Genomic DNA, 20,604 nt, shown 5'->3' on the forward strand with positions numbered 1-20,604 from the left:
ACGTTTTGCGCTTTTGTTCACGCTCGCGCCGCAGTCCATCGCATCTAATGCAACAGATTTTTCATAGGCAAGCTCGTTATTAATTTAAATAACATTTGAAACGCATCTGTGTTTAATGGTTACATGACAGATGGTCGATAAGTCCAGTTCTATTTTATAAGTCCTCACGTCACTGCCAGCTGTTAACAGATAAATTGATTTTATATTATATATATATATATATATATATATATATATATATATATATATATATATATATATATATATATATATATATATATATATAACTGGCCTAAAATTTGCAGTGCATTAATTACAAGCACAAAAGAAAAAAGAAAAAGAAAAAATGGAACAAAGTGACATGATTAAAAAAAATTATTTGCCATTGTATTTCCAAAATACATACAGGTATACGGTTGGAGAAAGCCAAATAAGACCTCAGCACAATGTTAGGAGTTTCCACTATTACACATAAAGGGACGTAAAACCTGTTTGGTATTTATAGTAATACTTTATTGGAATGATTCTTGTGGTGCAAAATATCACAATTAACTTGAACCATGTCCTCAGGAGTAAGCACTGGTATCCACTGAGTTCACCTCCAGCTTAGGAGATATTTGTAGCCTAGAGAGTTGCGTGTAAGAAATTCTCACCCAAAAAGGAGCCAGAAGCACTGCACGCATTCAGAGAGAAGACTTTGCCTATTTAAAAATGCAGGAATGGAAGAATAAAGGGGGAAGAAATGGTGAAAACGGCGGGAGCGATGCGGAGAGCGTCGACCGCAAGGCTTCGCCGTGTGAATCACGCACAGAACGTGTGCAATTTCGTCAGGTTTTATAAATCTATAACCCAATGAGAACTGTAACAATTATAGTATTAACAATACTAAACAAACGAAACAAAAACATTCATCCCCTCGTCTGCACGAAGGCTGTGGGCCCCGTCATCTGTCAGCTATAATCAATGAAAGAACTGACACTTGTAGGATTTCATGGCACATTTCATAGGTGAAAGTTCATCAGTGAATATTTTACAGAGCGCGGTGGACCTACAGCTGAAGGAGGAAAAAAATAAAAAAGGTGCTCATTTGATGAAATCATGGCTTCTTTTCTATGCCACTTTCACTTTGTCATCCCTTCAGTGCATTTTGAAGAATAAAGAAACACATGACAGTATACAGGACCAAAAATATTTCCGTTATTACACAGGAATACATTTTTTTTTTCTTTTTCTATTTTTCTGTATGGTTGTTATGGTGACCTTGTGGAGAACTTGCACTTTAGCGGTAACTGCTCAAGATTAGAGATCATCTCTGAACAGACGATAACTAACCCCGTCTGTCTCTGTGCGGCAAAAACAATCCCAGTCCACAGGCCAACACTTACACCCAATCAAATCCATCATGATTCATATCACGTGAACAGAGATTTAAAAAAAAAAGAAAAAAGAAAAAAAAAAAAAAAGAGAAAGTTACAAACATGATAAAAACAGAGGAGATGATAAAGGCCTCACTGTTTATCCCTGGAGGTCTTCTCTGCTCTCTTCCGCTGGTTTCTCTGCTGTTTAACAGAAGGAAGGATCGTTTTTAAGATTCATGCACTTTTTCTCTCTCTCTCTCTGATTTCTATCACTTATTCTCCTAGAACTCGGCAAATTCTTTCGCACACTTCTCGGTGAACGACACACGGATCTCTTCTTCCTCGTAGTCGTCGAAGTTGCTGGTGTCCCCGGGACCTCTGCATTTAGGCACAAACGGGGCCTCCACCTGCAAAAACACACCAAAAAATTAGATAATATTAGTGAATTACATAGTTCATACTGTTGTGTTTTGCTGCTTCATAGTTTACGTTTGAGTATGAAATATGGATGAAATGCTACTTTATTCGTTTTTAAGTACTTGCCAATATTAATATTTTATTTCTTTGTTCTTTGCATTCTTTAAGAACGACATTAATTTTATCAAGCCCCTTGTACGTGACGCAGATTTGCGTTTAAATTACAGCAAAATCACACCGAATCTGATGTTTCTGTTCTTCTTTGTCATAATTTGAGCTTTATTTACCCTTGACATGGATCAGAAAATATTTTCCAAATTGCTCTACACTGATTATTAAAGAAAATTGTGCATGAAAAAAATGGTTTCAAATAGATACTGATGTATATTAATGTAATGCAGATCACAAATATTGATATTTGCTTTAAACCATTCTCTTATTCTTATTGATACTCAGCCAATTATTATTTTTTAAGTATGACAAATGATCATATCATTTGGTTTAATAATACTAGTGATCAGTGTTACTTGTTAAAGTAATGCATTACAATATTGCGTTGTTCCATAAAAAGTAACCAAATCCGTTACTTAGTTACTTTTATGGAAAGTAATGCATTGTGTTACTTTTTAACACCTGAGCTGGGTTTGCTTGTTTATTTTTAAGAACAAAAAAACCCCAAAAGTTATATTTTTGGCAGGCTCTTTCACACCAAAAGTGACATGAATAAGTCTCAGGCTGAAGGAAGTGCCTCCCATTTCTCTAAACACAGACACAGGAGAGTGTCGTGAATGAATGAGAAAACAAAGTAACTCAAAATCAAGTCTAAAAATCAATTTAAAAGTAATGCATTACATTACTAGTTACTTGAAAAAAGTAATCTGATTGCATAACTTGCGTTACCCCCAGCACTGCTAGTGTTAATCCTAAATGACATCCAGTATAATATGAGACACAAGCCTTGCTGATTGAGCTTTGGGAAGCACTGAATGCACCAGATCTCTGTCAGTGATGAAAGCGACCGTGTGCGGCTCTCACCCTCCGCTGGTAAATGGCTATCCAGTCAGTAGTGGAGAACCACTTGTGACCTTTGATGTCGTTAACTCCGTTTTTAAGGTTGCCGTAGCGTTTGGTGAGGTCCACCTGCAGCAGGTTTCTCAACAGGTCCTTCAGGTCGGAGCTGAAGTGCGACGGGAATCGTACCTGTGAAAAGAGCGAGGTTCAGACTGTGTTTGAGCCTAACTGAACCAAACATGGGTGGGTTGAAGACAAGAATCTCTGATATTGCAGAGATATTTGATCCATTTCCAATCTAAACGCAATCGTTTTGTCATTTCCTGGCAAAATTACCTTTCCTGAGACAATCTTTTCATAGATCTGAATGGGTTGATCGGCAAAAAACGGAGGATAACCGGCAGCCATCTCATACATCAGCACACCCAGAGCCCACCAGTCCACAGCCTTATTATAACCCTATGAGAGAACGAGATATTAACCGTTCACAAACTGTGCATGTTTCACCAATGGAGTGAATGTTAGTGGAGCTACCACTGCACATATTTATGTCAAGAAACAGAAGATTTAAAGATCAGCAACCTCAAAGGTTTAGTGATGCAAGTTAACTAGAAATCTTTTCTGCTCACCTTCTTTGATCACAAATACAGTAAAAACAGTAATATTGCTACAAATTAAAAAAGCTGTTTTCCATGTGAATACATGTTAAAATGTATTTTTTTTTTCCTGTGGTCAAAGCTGAATTTTCAGCATCATTACTCCAGTCTTCATTGTCCCCTGATCTTCAGAAATCAAGAGAACAAGAAACATTTCTGATTATTATCAGTGCTGAAAACAGTTGTGCTGCTTCATATTTTTATGGAAACCGTGGAAGACCTCCATTCATTAGTCTGGTGTAAGTGAGATTTAGAAAAAGAAGAGAGAAATGAACACTTTTATTCAGCAAGGATGCATTAAATGGATCAAAGTGACAGTATAGATGTTTATCACATCAAAGATTTCAAACGCTGTCCTTTTAACATTCTATTCATCAAAGAATCCTGAAAAACAAGCTGTATCACAGTTTCCACAAAAATCTGAAGCAGCACGACTGATAATAATCAAGAAATGCAGTAAATCAGCATATTAGAATGGTGAGCAGAGGAGACTTCTTTCAAAAACATTAACAAATCATAATATTAATATTACAAACTTTCGCACATTAGTCAATATTTGAATATTGAATTGTGTTGTTTCAGTCAAATAAAGTGCTCAGAGTAGTAGTACAGCACAAAAAGCATCCGTCAGCTGAAAGCGAGCTCTTGCGGTGCAGACGCTTCATTAATTACACTGGGACTGCTGTGGTTCAGCTCAGTCTGCTCAGAGAAACAGCACCGCTCACCTTGCTGAGGATGATCTCTGGGGCCAGATACTCCGGGGTGCCGCACAATGTCCACGTGCGACCCTTGACCCGCTTCGCGAAACCAAAGTCTGTCACCTGAAACAAAGGTCCTGCAGATGACGCTGTGATATATGCACAGTACAGTACATGCATGCTTCCTGCCAGAAACATTTGATGATGTCATTATCACATTAGCCATGAAGGGGCAGTAATGGTGAGATTATGAGTGACGTGTGATTGACAGCACATCCATGGAGCTGCTTACATCACAGACGCACTTTTAGCAACATTTACACTGCAAATAAGTTTGTTTTTTTTTACCCCTTGAATGTGGCGCAGAATTTTTTTTAATTTTTTTTGTTACAGTACAATCACACTGAATTTGACGCATTTCTGTTCATCTAACACAACATTTGTCATCATTGTGCATGATTTACCCTCGACATGATTGTCAAATATTCTCCAAATTGCACTATATTAAGTAAAATATTTGTTTAAAATGTATATTAATGTAAAGCACATCACAAACGCTGAGATTTGCTTCAAAAAAGTAAAAATAGAAGTTTGAATGTTACTAATTATCATGTTACTTTATTAGCTATCAATGCTCATCTAAGACATATCAATTAGCTATCAATGCTCATCATTTCACATATTAACTAAATAATATAATTAGTGCTGTCCAACGATTAATCACATCCAAAATAAAAGTTTTTGTTTACTTAACAAATGTGTGGGTACTGTGTACATTTATTATGTATACATAAATACACACACATACAGTATATATTTTGAAAATATTAACATGTTTATATTTATATAATAGATATTATATATAAAAAATATATTTAATATACAAATATAACATATTTTTCTTAAATATGTAAGTGCTTGTGAGTGTATTTATATATACATAGTTAATATACACAGTACACACACATATATTAAGTAAACAAAAACTTTTATTTTGGATGCGATTAATCGTTTGACAGCACTAAGCATAACATTTTAAATGATATTATGAAGTTACACTATGTTTCTGTTTATCTAACACAATATTTGTCATTATTTGTGCTTGATTTAGCCTCAAATTGCATTATAAGTATTATAGAGAATACCTGTATTAAATACATGTTGATGTTATTAATGTAAAGTAGGTCACAACAGAAGTAGCTCCTATTCCAGACTGTTCATTCACTATGACTGTGTTTGTGTTACTTTAATGTGCGTGTAAGTCTTCTGCAGTCGCTGCAGGTGTTGATTACCTGTATATAGCCCTGCTGATCGATGAGGAGGTTCTCTGGTTTAAGGTCTCTGTAGATCAGGTCGAGGGCATGCAGATATTCAAACGTCAAAACTATTTGTGAAGCATAAAACCGCGCATGGGGTTCACTACACAAGAGAAAGACAGCAAGAGAGAAAGAACGAGAAAAGACACAGTTATAAGAAAGTTGTTGAAAACAACAGCACTTTAGCTATTACAGCAGGGCTGAAATAATAAAAGAGATTCACGCGAATGTGCAGCACAAACACACTTTTCACCATTTATCAAAAAGAAGCCTGTGAGGTTTAAAAAACAGATGAAGAAAACTGAAAAGTTGATATTTGATATTTTGTTGTTAATTAATGAAACTACATATGCAACTGTACAAGTTGATGCTGCTAAGTGCTTCATTTTAGTACAGCAACAAATAAATATTAAGCATCGAGCGTCTTTACACGAGCGAGATGAAACCACAGTCTCATATTATGGACATTAGCACACAGCTTTCAGGACAGCACTGCTGCCGAAGTGGAAGTCCTCTTTCGCTTCTCTAAACCCACTGCTTGTTTTGTACCTGTATCTTTAGCTAGATGAAAATATAATACATGCACAAACCTGCAGATGCTGGGATGACCTGTTATTATTACATCTCATTTCTATGTTAATGTCTTATGTGGAATTATTAAAAAATACATATCAGCTTTTTTTTTTTTTTTTTTTTTTTTTGCCATTTACACGCATGCAATAAGATTCAATCTGTGGCACAAAAAATGAAGTATATATACCGTTTTCATACTAATCATTTAGTCTTTTGGAATTACAAGACACACACATTTAACTGACTTTATGTTTATGGATATTAAAATTGATTTAAAAGCTTCTGCCTGAAAAATGATGATATTTGATGAATGAATTGAACCAGACAGAGAAGAAAAAAGCATGTCCATCATAAATACAACTCTTTTATATATATATATACGTGTGTGTGTATATGTGTGTGTGTGTTTCCTATGTTTCTACTCTTATTATTCTTTCTTCCGCCCATCGAAAACGCCCATATTTTTTATTTTTTTAAATGAATGACAGAAAAATTAACAGTAATCCCTTATTTTACTTTTTCAAGGGAAAGGTTATTAAATTACAGTAATGAATTACTTAGTAATCTAAATCAAATGAAACAAATAATTTACAATTTGCTTCAAAATTAAGGTATAATTTTTAGAAAGCGCTTTATTTTTATTGATGCTATTTTAAAATAATTTATTTCAATTTAACATTTTTATGACTCATTTATTTTTAAGCGTTTCATTAAACTCTTGAACCACCTGCAGTTCTTTTATGAAGCCCAGTTTGGGAATCATTGATGTAATGTCTGATGCACTTCATGTTATTAATAACAACGAATGGAATTTATGTTTTTACTCTTTGCATTTTTATATCAAAATAATACAAGATTATGGATTATGTTAATAACTACAATTTTTGTCATGCAATTTGGAATCAGTAATGGACTACAATTTGTAAGTAATCTACCCAGCTTTGCATGTATATATATATATATATATATATATATATAGTATTTATGCTGCTACTGTGCACTGCGTTTTTTTGTTTTTTTTTACTAATAAAACACATCTGGAATGCAAATATATTCACCTGAATCTGCCGATTCTACGCAGGTGTGAAAACATCTCTCCTCCCTGAACGTACTGCATCACCATGTAGAGATTAGTGTTGTCCTAAAACAAACACATGTTACCAAACACGGCCTTTACATGCGGCGCATCATCATCCAGCTATTGATATTTCAGACAGTATTCACCTTGAAGGAGTATTCCAGCCGCACTAAGAAGGGGAAGCTGACGGCCTGCAGTATCCGCTTCTCGTTGAGAGTGTGTTCAATCTGCTTCAGCTTCACAACCTACAGAGAAACGATGAAAAGACATCATGACATCACCGTGTCTCGCTGTGATGTCACGGCTCAGGCATTAGCCCCGCCCACCTTCTGTTTGTTAAGGATCTTCATGGCGTAGTGCTGCCCGGTCTCTCGGTGTCTGACCAGCATCACGCGACCGAATGAGCCCGTGCCCAGAGTCTTCAACCGGTCGAAGTCCTCCAGACACGAGGTGTTCTGTGGGACAGACCCACTGTTACAACACATAACTACAGTCACACCTGTCATGCTGGCTGTCCTGTTTCTAGTAGCGATGGCTGTACTGTAAAATATAAACTGATTAATTGCCTATTTTCAGTAATATTTATTAAATATAAATTGTTTGTGTACCTGCCGTTGTGCGTTTAACATGAATCACGCCAAACAGATGCAATAACTCTGCTGTCATTTTCAAAGGTGCCTGAGAGCACACCAGCTTGCTTTACATGAATTCTTAAAGCATGAATTCTTTCTCGAATTCAATACGCTTCCCTCCTCTAGTCCTCTTACCTGTGCAGGATTCTCCCATTTCCTGAGGAAATCTTCTCTGGCGAAGGCCAGAAACTCTTTGACTGAGGGAAGAGAGAGAAAGTACATGAACTTAACTTTACAAGCAGTAATGATTTACTAATTAATCATCAGTAATTCTAATGATCAAACACGAACAAAACATTGCTAAAAACCTGTTGTACACAATCTATTACCTGCCTTCTGTCGTCTGAGTGATGGTCTCTTTTTCCAGTGAATTCTTTACTTATTTGTATATTACTGAAGCAACTCAGGTTTACTTGATTATCCAGACATATTTTTTTTTTTTTTTTTAATGTGAGTCTCAAATATGATTGCATTATATGCTTTAATCATAAAACTAATAATTTAAATACCATTTTACTAAGACATTATTGGAGATACAGAGTGACAACTGATATTTATATCATTTTATGTAAGTATTCTGCTATAGTGTTATAACGATCTCACTGATTTACATTGCAAGCTATCAGAATTTCATCTTTAGGCTGGAATACACTACACGACTTTTTAAAACACTGGGCATCACTTACCGACTTCAGAGGAAAAACTGGGCATCATACACTAAATGACTGATGATCACACACAAGTCACTTTAAACTCGGGCAGAAATGAGTGCCTTGTTGCTAGGAGACACGTGACAAATAAAAACAACATGCGTTCTAAAATCAGCTCGAAATATCAAACATGTTTGATCTCTGACGACTGGATGAAATCAAAGTCTGAAGCTAAAAACCGGAGTCTGTGACCATCATACTCTACACGATTTTCTGTGAAGCCTGTCAGCTCTAATCTGCAGACTGACTCTGACTTTCTGCAGCTAGCGTCAGCTTCTCCAGACTGTAAATCGGCGGAAAATCAGGCCAAAAATCACGTAGTGTATTCCAGCCTTTAGTTTTTGGTCCTATAAATATCAGCATATTTTAATATTTTTTTGTTTTTGTATAGTTTTGGAATCTGAGTAAAATTGAGGTATTTTTTTTCCTTCATATTCTATATCAGCCATAAAAGCCTGATGTGTCAAATTTGATATTCAACAAAAAACGGATATGCAAACCTTTTTTTATATATGTGTGTATTTTGTCTTAAGGTTCAATAAACTGTTCCATTACAAAAATTATTTTGTATGTCAGGCATTACAGGGGTAAACATGATAACATGCCACACAGGAGCGCAAAAAGTTCATTTCTAGTTCAGTTTCATTTAGTTCTGTCAAACGATTAATCGCATCCAAAAAAATAATAATTTGTTTACATAATATATGTGTGTGTACTGTGTATATTTATTATGTATATACAAATACACACACATACAATATATATTTTGAAAATGTTTACATATATTTACATGTATATATTTATATTTATATAATTTATAATATATATAAATATATTTAATATATAAACATAACATATTTTTCTTGAATATATACATGCATGTGTGTGTATTTATATATACATAATAAATATACACAGTACACACATATATATTATGTAAAAAAAAAAAAGTATTTTGGATGCGATTAATCGCGATTAATCGTTTGACAGCACAGCACTAATTTCATTATGCCTTTAGCTCCCAATAAGAGTACAGCATCTCATTTCAGCATTTTCCCCACAAATTCAGTGAAGAAAAATATAAAGGAAGCACAAAGAAAGACGTGGGGGGTGTTTTTCTCACTACACTCAATGCCAAACTTGTTTTTATAGCGCTTTCACTGCAGCTTTACAGAAAATCATGGCGTTCATGTTTATAGTATCTTAATATCTTCAAGCCTTATAGTCACATTTGACATCTGGGCGATAATATACTTCACATTTTGTGTTGCAATCAAACGAGATTTGCTATATAGTATATAGTACTTTACGTGAGAGTACTGTATACATGCAGATAAAGCTGGACTCACTTGTATATCCAAATTTATATTATGAGCTGGCCGATAACATAGTTGCATTTTGTGATGATAATGTAACTCGTGTAATGTAATGTATATAATGTAACTTGCATGCAAATTAAGGCCACTTTTAACCCGGAGTTAAGCAATGTTTCATGCATTTTTAAAGGGGGTTAACACCAATGTATCGCTGGTAGGCCTATACGTTGCATTGAGCTGTTTCGCAACAGACAAACCAGTCATAATCTAAAGATTTCTTGCCACATTAATAAGCATACGTTTTGTACAGTCACTGAAACTTTCAAGCTCCAGCATTTGATTGAAACGATTCAAGAGCGTGAGCAGTTTTCGTTCCTGTTTTGACACGTTTCATACTTAAACAGGAAGGCTGGGTGGGATATATCGAAGGACTTTTCTAGTATGACTAGCATTAACTGCAGCAATTTTAACCTAAATGTTATTAAAACAGCTTGCATGTTAGTGTGGTTAGTACGTTAGCAATGTGAAACATGGATTACTTAAACCCGGGTTAAACAACTCCAGATGTGAAAACCCAACCCTCGAGACACCAGCGGGGCCCTAACCATCACAGACACTGCGAAGGACACATAGTGGTCAAATAATGAGGTTGTTTTCAATGACAGATTGTTAAATTGCTGTATCTATTCTTCCTATTAGATCTCAGCATGTAGGTTTTGGTTCTTGCTGTTTTCTTCAGACCTTCTCCACATCTGTCCTTCTCTAGAAACATCAGACGTACATAAATAGACCCTCTTTTTTTAATCTAATAACCCTCTTTGGCATGTTTTATATAAGGTGCAAGCCTCAAACGAAGCACTGCTCGCTCTTATTAAAGCATCAACACATTGTTTGAGCCTGTGATCGCCATGACAGCATCAGCATCTCTCTGCTGAAGCCTCGCACATGCACGACCATATCCCCGAAGAGCATCTGAGCATCGCCACGATCGAAGATGAAGATGATGACTAAACAGAAAGACTGGGAAGCGTTAAGGACACCCACCGCTTTCCATCTCGTTGCCCCGTCTGGCGGCCGGCGTGTTGCCCATGACTCTGGGCCTGTCGGGCGCTGGAGAGCCGCAGGTAGGGAGGGATGCTGCCGCGCCTGTCGCGCTTCGCCTCTCACGGTCCGTTCGTGCGATTGGCGTCTACCGATCGGCTTGGGATATGAAAACAGGGGACGATGGGTTCTCGGGTAAACAGCGATCCCTTATGAATGCAGCAGCAGCATCCGCGTTTAAAGGGCGGACGGGCCGCCAGCATCAAACCGGACTCGGGCGTCCTTTCCTGGCCTGGCTCTTCGCCGCACCTCCGCGGCCCCGCAGTCCTCTCTCTCGCCTCCCCGCGGGGGTGTTCCGTGAGCGGCGCTCGCAGGGGAGGGGATCGCGGCTGAAAAACACGGATGCAGGTTCGGCGAGATCGTTCATGCAGCTGCGCTTCCCGTGGCCATCGACACAGACTCCGCCCCCCGGACTGAGCCCGCCCACCGCGCCACCCCATTGGCCAGACGGAAGAAGACGGACAGATGTGCGGAATGATTGACGCTAATGAAGCCGTGATGGGTTGTGATTTCTCCATATCGAAACAAAACATCGTTCCTTTTCATGTTCCAAACGGAAATAGCTTTATGAATGATGTTAGTGGATTTAAACTTCTACTGTGTTAATAAAGTATTGAATATTTCCATAATCGTTGTCTACCAGTAAAAATACTGGTCATGTAACACATGTTGGCCCCAATAGAAGACCATTTGTCCCTCTTGTGGGGTCAGTTATCACATTTTAAGATATTATAGGCTTTTCCTGCAAAATGTGAATAGGAAATGTGAACTTTTTTTACTTTCAAAACAAATATGGAGCACAAAACACACACAAATATTGAAATACTATCCTATATACTACCCACTATACAGACATATATATATATATATATATATGCTATATATATAAACAAAGAATTGAAACAAGTTGACTGTTTGTGTTTTAAATTAAATGCTTTTTTTTAAATGTCTTAATTTTAAATTTTCTTAATTTACACTTAACAACAAAAGTTGTATTTTCATTTCATTGAAGTACTTTTATCCTGTTAACTTTTTTCCTGTTTTTAATTTAATTTTAGTTTATATTTAGCAAGTATGTGTCTTTATATTATCCATTTTCATTTTAATGTTGTTTATATATATATATATTTTTTTTTTCATGTGTCATAAACATTTATTCTTAACACCCATCACCTGACTCTACTTCCACAGCACGAGATGCCAGTGTCAGTTTGGTTTGGTTCGGTGTGTCCTTCGCCCCTGTGACCCACGGTGTGCACAGCCCCAGATCAGAGGACAGAGAATAGAGGGAGACAAAATGAAACTATGGGATGAGAGCAGAGGGAGAGATGGAGGGATGAAAGGAAGAGCAGTTGTCTGATGTGATGTGTGGATCAAAGGTGGAGCAGCCCAAAGTGCCATCTCTAATAGCTGTTGCTTAGCAACATCATAAAAAGACACACACACACACACACACACACACACACACACAGGGCGTGTGTCCATATAAAAGAGTCAGAAGATGGAGAGAAAACCAAAGACAGTTTTATAAAGACAAAAGTTAATATTTATTAAATCTAAGACTCTTCATAAACAAATACCATGTGGAAAAACAAGGCAACAAAAGAACCAACCAAATAATTTTCTAAATAATATCACATCCCAACAAAACAGAAACAGAGCTGGAATTGTGACGAGTTCCAAACATCGATCATATCCAAGCAAAATATTCCCAGAAAAGTTGCTCCGATTCTGATCATAAAGTACCACAGGATGAATCTCACAAAACATGTCAGGGACAGGGTCACATTTTCTTTTTGTAAATCCTATTATTCTCAATAGTGATTTTCAACAGTAATTCATCAACACAACCATTAAGTATGAATACTTTACGGTTTAAATCAAATATTATTATATTATTATTACAAACAACTCTGCATTACAGATATATTTGTATTTTTATATATATTTTTTTTTATTATAGTAATGACAATTTGAGGTAAAACATTTATAAACAAAATGCAAAAACACTAAAGGTCCTAAAATGCTTCTTTGTCTTTATGCAAAATATAATTTTTTAATTTATTTAATGTTATGGAAAAATGTGAGCCAAACATGTTTTCATGAGATTCACCTCACTAGTGATGTGCACCATGAAGAAACATAAGAAAACAGTCCATGTCTGCTGGTACTGCAGGTACGGCCCCTCTGCTGTTCAGGACAGGGAGGGCAAGACGACGCCTGCAAAGTCCCATGACTACCTGAGCGCTTCAGGTGTGTGTGATCAGAGCAATAAGTGCCAGAGGACTGAGATGAGTGTGTGTGTGTGTGTCCATTCACAACTGTAAGAACTGCAGGCATGTAAATCCAAAATAACACATTTATTACTTCATGTATGAGGTGGTTGTTGTGTTCAAGCTCTATAAGCAGTCCATAGAGTTATCAGGCATGAGTCCAAAGGGCGGGGCTTTGCCAGGCATGGAGGTGGGCGGGAGCATGGCATTGGGGGCGGGGTCTACATTCTCAGAATCTTCCATCTTTTCCATAGTAGCCTCCCAGTTAATGTGGAAACGGGTCACTCGAGGGTTAGACGCCAAGATGTTCCTTTGCAGCTGCGAATAGGCACAAAAAACGATGAAAAATCGAAAATAACAATAATTAGAATTGTTTGGATTTGAATCTGTCAGCGTTACACTGTAAAGACTCGATGCTAACATTACCCCTTAAAAATATCATTTACTCTTTACAACTAGGGCCCATTAGTTTATTTTTGTTAAAGACACTTGTTAACGTGTTTATTAATCTTTGTTAATGTTAATAAAATACAAGCGTTGATGTTAATAATGCAATAACACATTTTGAAATTAAAATTGAGATTAATAAATGCTTTAGAAGAATTTTTCATAGTTCATGTTAACTTATGTTAGCAAATTACATCTTATTGTAAATTGTTACCAATATATTATTATTCTAATTATTAAAATCTCATTTCTATGCTTAAAACAACCTGTTTTGTGTTGAATGTAAACTGAGTTAATATTCATCAAGCGGTTTAAGCATCTCGATTTGCAACAGAATGAATGCATGGAAATATGGCAGCAACCCGGATTCGTTTAGCAGAATTAATGAATTACAAACGATATTAGACTAAACACGACAGCCACCTGCGGCTTTGATGTGACTGGCATTACCACATTTCAAATGCAGCAGAACTGTGTTACACAAATAACATGCATATAACATGCATAATGTCTACTGAGTGTTAATGGGCTTTCCGGTCTAAATTCAGTTTCCCTTTTATATGTCTATTCCAATTCACCAGTAATAGACTAAATGTTTGGTAATATCAGTATATAATATTAATAAGCTGGCATCCAGCTCTTCCTTAATCCATTAATATAACTGTGCCGTAAGATAAGTGAAAAATGCACAATGTTATAATAATGTCTCACCTGTGTGTAGTTGGGTTTGACAGGTGGGTTTTCCCGCAGCTCAGGGTCTGTGTACTCATTGTTTACATAGTAACCAATGCGAATGAATTCCTGTCCCCGATAGGTGCATGTGATCAGCACGACGGTCACGCCCACTGCATCACTCTCGGGGATCAGCCCTGTGTTTGGAGCGTCCGCCTGTCAATCAAGTCAAGAGATGTAGCTTGCAGGTTACAAATATTCTGGTACCTACAAATGACCCTTTGAATTTCATGACTAATCCAAGGTATACATTTAATGATGCTTTGAACTATATCTAATGCAGTATCACAGTAAAAACTAACAAGAACCTGTGCACGTGGTGAGACCATCCCATAGTCTTATCTGAAACAAAGCTGGACCTCAGGCCAATTCGAAACCAGTGAGAGCAAAAACAACCTTGCTAACTTTTTAGGGACTCGTCTAAACACGGAAATGGAAACAGACAGTAGCATCTACATATTAATCTGGCTTTAATTGTCATTCATTTAATGTTTCATTGTTTTTGTGCTTTTTCTGGAATTGAGATGAGATGAGCACGCATCTCAAAACAATTTATGCGCTTGATCTCAAATATACAGATGTACTTTCTCATTTCATCTCTAGGTGGCAGTGCGCTGCAATTTATTTTCTAAAAATGGTGTTATTTATATGGCTTAGAAGTGAGATTTGGATGCAGGAGGCTGATCATAATGCACTGAACCAGGAACAAGTATGTGCCAGATCAACAAACCCACCTGAAACACAAACATATGCCTGCCTGCAGGAACTGGGCCGACCAGAACCGAGTCCAGGACCTGGTCATACTCCTCACTCTCCGCAGAGCCCACGTAGATGATCTTCCACTCCAGATCTGAGAGGCAGAAACCCAGAGAGAAGCAATTCAGTAAACAGAGAGACTTACAATACCATACAATGAGCATTTAGTGCAAAAATTACAACATGGATGTGAGTTTACATGCTTGAAAAATTTAACATCCTCTGAAGTCCTTATATTATGTATTTCAGGTTACATATTTGATTATGATTTGTGGCGTATCATTTGAGGTTTTGTAGAACAGACGTGACAATTCCAATAAGACAATGTTACCCAATTAATAAATTACTATTATTTATAAATCAAACACTGCTAATTTTTAAAAGGTGGATGATATAAATGAACAAGTCTGTTGTAATAATTTGAATGGGCTAATTATTTGGCCATTAAGTGTAATTTTACCAATCATTGATAAGATGGTGGAAACAATTTGATAAAAATTTGTTTAGTGAAAAAACTGAGGGAAAATGTCTAGATAAAGTTTTTTTTTTTCTTTTAAGACTATTATAACAACTATTGTAGTAAAATATGATCAATTTAGCAAACGAAATATAGAGGATAACTATAAATGTAAGTGTTTTATGACTCCAAGTCGAAAGTTCTGCCCTCAATTCTATTTTTATTTTTTTGAAGAAATGATTGAACATTACATAAAATTTGAACAATAAATTCCATATACACAAGAAAGTATAATAATCTTAATCTGTAATACAGCATTTAAGAGGAGGGAAAGAAAAAATAATAATAATAAAAAAAGTTCTGCCCCAAGATCGTCACACCGCCTCCCGACACGTGACGTCACGCAAAACCAACCAATCGGAGAAGGCACATATACATTGTTCACGCCCCTCGTCCACTATCGGACTAATCAGGGGAGGAGGGGCGGCCTCGCGCTGTCAGCGAACTCCCCGCCGGCGCCAAAATATTGAGCGCGTGAACATTAACAACTGACAATAAGATTTTTTCTCAATTTTCTCGCTTAAATCACCACAAATATACATACAGTTCTTGATGTTTAAGACGTAGTGACACTGTAAAAGACATTCGAAGCCTTCAGCATTTACAAAGTGAGTGCAGAAATACGTGTAAACAGTGAATTTGTGAAATCTGTCACCTTCAGGTAGGTCCTCCATACACTCAAATGTGATTTCGAATTGAAACGGGTTTCCAAAAGGACTGGGGTTATCCAGAACAGACACGTTTAGCACCTGCACTTTGGCCATGATGGCTCACAAGATCTGAGCAACAGAAATCGGCCTTGTGTTTATGAAAGAGAGCCTCTTAAAAACTGTCCAGATCGCTGTAAATCTCTAGTAAATCCAGCTGAAATGTAAAACCGGAGTCGGGTTGACAAAACGATCCTTTGTTGAAGCAGGTAAAGCTGCAGAGTCTTCTCTTGATGTGGTTATTTTGTACTTTTTAAACTAATCGGATGGTCGCCATACATCCATTTTATTTATCGTTGGAACGTCTTGAAGAACATATAATTTAGTGCAGGTTTTGCGTGAACATGGTTTTAAAAACCAAATAAAAGAACCAAAATCCGTTCTTTCCACGGGATCCTGAAGGAAAAACGTCCCTAAATGCAACAAAGACTGAATGACAGCAGCAAGTGCTCTGGAGCTGATCTTCTTCGTCTTCTTTTTGATTTAATGGCGGGTTGCGAACCAACTTCATAGGTGCATACCGCCATCTACTGTGATGGAGTGTGAAAAGAACGAAAAAACCCTCCTATATCCTATTATATAACCCACTATTCTTAAGAAATCTCAGGACTGCATGCATTTGTTTTCCAGAATTTGGACCGTCATTTAACAAGCTGGTTATATTAAATCCCTTGCATCCTACTGCTTGTAATTCTTCCTTAAGAATCCTCCTTTCTTTTTCTTATGTCTTACATTGGAGCTGATGTTTCTCTTCGTCTCTGAAGACTTCAGTCTGATAAACCTGCTCTCTGCTGCGTCCTGCGCTGGACTGGAGGAAATTTCGCCATATAGTCGGGCGTCAAATACAGTGAAGCAGATGCACTAGAATATGAAATGACAACAAAAATGCTGTGATAAAACTGTCAGTCAACAATTTTATTATGAAAGAAAGCAATGCATTTCAAAAGCAGAACCACAGACACTTAATATCAGCCCATATCAACAAATGAGACTCATGATAACAGCTGAAATAAGGACACATAATGCTATCCACCTTTTTCTTCAACGCAGAAGTAAGCCTATGGGTGAGACTTCCGGTTCACTATTAAATAAGGAGGAGAATAACAACATGCAGTAAATGGTAAAACTGTTTGCACTACAAACCAATGTGTTCATAATTAAGATAATACATATGAATAATATGATTAATAATATGATAAATTGGCCGCGCCAATTTTTACAAAAAGAAAAAGGTGGATAATGGAGTTATGAAAGCAGTTACTGACAGGGACCTCAATCAGATATTATACATTCTCATATCACAATAAGAATGATTCCATAAGATAATACAAGTAAAAGCATGACAAGACTAGATGAACCCTATTTCTCACAAATCCATTTTCTTGTGTTTGAGCATGAACGATCATTCCAGTTGTTCAGGTTATGTTTCTCAGGATTCAGTTCAATACAGTCCTCATCTCCACCATAGCTATTTGGCTCACCCTGGAGCCAAAACCTGAATAAAATGGGTCAAATGTTCAAATGTTTGATCACATCAGCCGCAAAGTTTTTACTCATTCAGCAACGAACAAATGAGGAGCATCACAAGCGTTTCATGAATCAACAATGCTAACAGTACCTCAAAGATTTAAAGGTAAACTTGAGCAGGAGGGGAAAATGCAGAAAACTAAAAGAAGTTTTAAATTTGTATTTATTTATTTATTTTTTATTGGGAAGTCCCTTTAATGTACTATATCAACGGTTACTTCCTGGTTTTAGATAAGCCAGCTGGTCATTTCCGATAAGCTTTCTCTACATAATCCATTCACAATTTGAAGAAAAGTTTTGTTTGGACCATACTGTATACTACTGAATACTGTTTTAGGAATGACAAACAAGTGTAAAAAATTACATGAGTGAATCCGCCGATTTGTTTGTCTTGCTATGATTGACAGTGATAACATCTGAGAAACCGATGTCAAAAATAAATCTGTGCAATATATGCAGGTGATTCAGAATAATTTCAGAGTAACAAAACTTCAGCAGCAAGTCTGTGTTGGCTGAATGTATTTAGCAAATTCTACAGTTAAAGATAAAACTTAAAAAATGTAGTTTTTAAATTTTTCTTTTTTTCAAAATATTTAATGCATTATTAAATTGTTATAACATTAAAAATTAACTTGTTTAATTTTTAGTTAACTAGTTAAGTATTGAAATAATTTACCTTTTCCAGGCTGTTGGTGTCTGGATGTAATTATGTATTTTTAAATGACATGAGATTTTGTGACTTCCTGCGCTAGCTATACTTTATACTTCAGTACAGTAAAAGTACTAAAATGTGTTACAAGTCATTTTTTAATAAATCCAAAAGCAAGACGTGGAAAAAACAAGGGAGATAAAATGGCAACTGAGCTAATGAGTGATCCTCTGCCATCTGGTTGTGGAACACGTCTTCTGATGTTTTCTGAAGGTTGTCATGGGCTCAAAAAAATAAAGTTCTGTGAGTGTTTTAGCTCTTACCCTTGTTTCAGTGTTGAATTATCCACCCATTTCATGTTGCCCTCCTGCTCTCTGTCAGACAAACCAATCCACACACTCTCACCGACTATTGAAGATATGAACCTCTGTGTGAATAAAAACAGGAATAAGTGTGATTCTCTCATTCATTAACAGACACTCACACAAACTCACCTGCTTCTCTTCAGTGTTGATAATGACCAGATCAGCAGCACGATCCCTGCAGTACTGTCTGCTGTCAGACCAGCTCTTCAACTCAGTGGACATGAACAACCAACCTGAACCACACAAATTTTGATACAATAACACTTTTCAAAGCAATATAAAAATATGGGGGAAAAAACTCATACAAAAACAAATTTGATCTAACCTCCTTTTGGTGCTGCCTTCTTCAGTTCATCCCTCAGAGACATGCTTTCTAACTTGCTGTTCTTCTGCATTAGATCAGTGTGATTGTCCTGTAAGCTGTTGATGGTTTGTTTGAACTCTTCAACTGTGTTCTTGTAACTCTTTATCAGGTCTCTCTCTGCTGTGATGGTGATGTGCTGCAGTATGATGAAGACCAGCAGAAGAACACAAATGACCCCGAGACCCACTGTGATCAACACCAAACATCTACTTCCTCCTGACAAACATGACCAAAATACACAAATATCAATTAATAACTATTCACTGAATATTATTAGATAACATTTCAAATCAACCTGTAAGTAAAGTGTACATTTATTTATAATGACAAGCATCTGGAATTCCTATAAAGTAAAATATGTATTCGAAAACATATGATTATGCTTAAAATAATTATGTTAAAGTGTTAATACTCTTCATTTAAAATCAGAAACCGTGTTCATAGAAAACAGTGACTGAAATTGTATAACAGTTTTTAGTTCCTCAAACCTTACTGACACCATATCTGCTTCAAAAGAAACCTTCTGCTTACTGCATTTGTGAGCTTTTCCTTCGTTCTGCCTGTGACTCTGTGTTTGAGGTCCAAATGTGTCCTTAATGACTCTGTGTTCAATATTCTGATAAATGGTCTCGATCTCCATTAGTCTCTGTGGCTGACCGTCTTCACAGATGAGTTGTGATTTTTAGCATGTTGCCTAGTGTTTTTAAAACCCCAAACCTACGCAGGAAGTGATTTCGTTTCCAAAGTTACAAAATCATAAGATGTGTTGGCACATGATGCAGTCCTTGAGTTTCTGTTGCAAGTTTATTTTCTTCTCTGAATCATAAGATCAGCATACTTTATGCAAACATAAACTTCTGACAAACGAAAACCATGTCAGTCATGTTTTAACAAACTTTATCCCATCACAGGTCTGTCAGTAAAAAGCATCAAATATCAATAACAATTCACTCCAAATTATTAGATACACAGGAAGTTATTTCATTTGGCTCCCCAGCTAACAGAATTTTGTTATAAGAACATTCTCCAAATATTGAGCGTTGGTTCTGGAAACATAAAAAATGTCCAGTTTTCTTGATGTTAGAGGAACGTTTTTAAAAGGTATGATGTTCCTCAAACATTCTTTCAACTTAATTTTGACATAAATTCAACATTCTAGGAACGTTGATTTATAATATTCCAAGAATATGAACAAAAGTTTAGTAGAATGTTATTTAAAGGTTAGTATAATGTTCCTGAAACATTCTTTCAATCATTCAAACACCTGCTGTGAACAAGCACTGAAAGAAAGAGAAATAACACAATCTACAACTTTCTTCAGCCACAGCCTTAGATGAACTGAAGATAAAAGACATTAAATCTCTCAAGATCTGATTAAACAACTCAACAAACAGCATTACC

At 36.4% G+C, this 20,604-nt stretch overlaps 3 protein-coding genes across 3 annotated transcripts; all 3 read right to left on the minus strand.

Annotated features, from left to right (window-relative positions):
* Positions 1–1,618: 1,618 nt before the first annotated feature.
* Positions 1,619–11,267, minus strand: LOC109063835 (cAMP-dependent protein kinase catalytic subunit alpha-like). Its single transcript, XM_042764433.1, has 10 exons — positions 10,810–11,267; positions 7,875–7,936; positions 7,434–7,562; positions 7,254–7,352; positions 7,088–7,170; positions 5,433–5,559; positions 4,168–4,263; positions 3,123–3,245; positions 2,811–2,975; positions 1,619–1,765 (listed from the first exon to the last, which is right to left on the minus strand). The coding sequence occupies exons 1-10, from the start codon at positions 10,853–10,855 to the stop codon at positions 1,640–1,642; spliced, it is 1,056 nt and encodes a 351-aa protein (XP_042620367.1). The 5' UTR covers positions 10,856–11,267; the 3' UTR covers positions 1,619–1,639.
* Positions 11,268–12,389: 1,122 nt separating this feature from the next.
* asf1bb (anti-silencing function 1Bb histone chaperone) lies at positions 12,390–16,796 on the minus strand. Its single transcript, XM_019084690.2, has 4 exons — positions 16,247–16,796; positions 15,053–15,168; positions 14,298–14,474; positions 12,390–13,457 (listed from the first exon to the last, which is right to left on the minus strand). The coding sequence occupies exons 1-4, from the start codon at positions 16,353–16,355 to the stop codon at positions 13,266–13,268; spliced, it is 594 nt and encodes a 197-aa protein (XP_018940235.1). The 5' UTR covers positions 16,356–16,796; the 3' UTR covers positions 12,390–13,265.
* Positions 16,797–17,187: 391 nt separating this feature from the next.
* On the minus strand, positions 17,188–20,034 carry LOC109067796 (CD209 antigen-like protein E). Its single transcript, XM_042764487.1, has 5 exons — positions 19,735–20,034; positions 19,165–19,419; positions 18,969–19,072; positions 18,798–18,901; positions 17,188–17,793 (listed from the first exon to the last, which is right to left on the minus strand). Exons 1-5 carry the CDS (start codon positions 19,841–19,843, stop codon positions 17,658–17,660), a joined length of 708 nt encoding a protein of 235 aa, XP_042620421.1. The 5' UTR covers positions 19,844–20,034; the 3' UTR covers positions 17,188–17,657.
* Between the last annotated feature and the right edge of the window lie 570 nt (positions 20,035–20,604).

This window comes from Cyprinus carpio, chromosome A1 (genome assembly GCF_018340385.1).
Source record: "Cyprinus carpio isolate SPL01 chromosome A1, ASM1834038v1, whole genome shotgun sequence".
Lineage (NCBI taxonomy): Eukaryota > Metazoa > Chordata > Actinopteri > Cypriniformes > Cyprinidae > Cyprinus > Cyprinus carpio.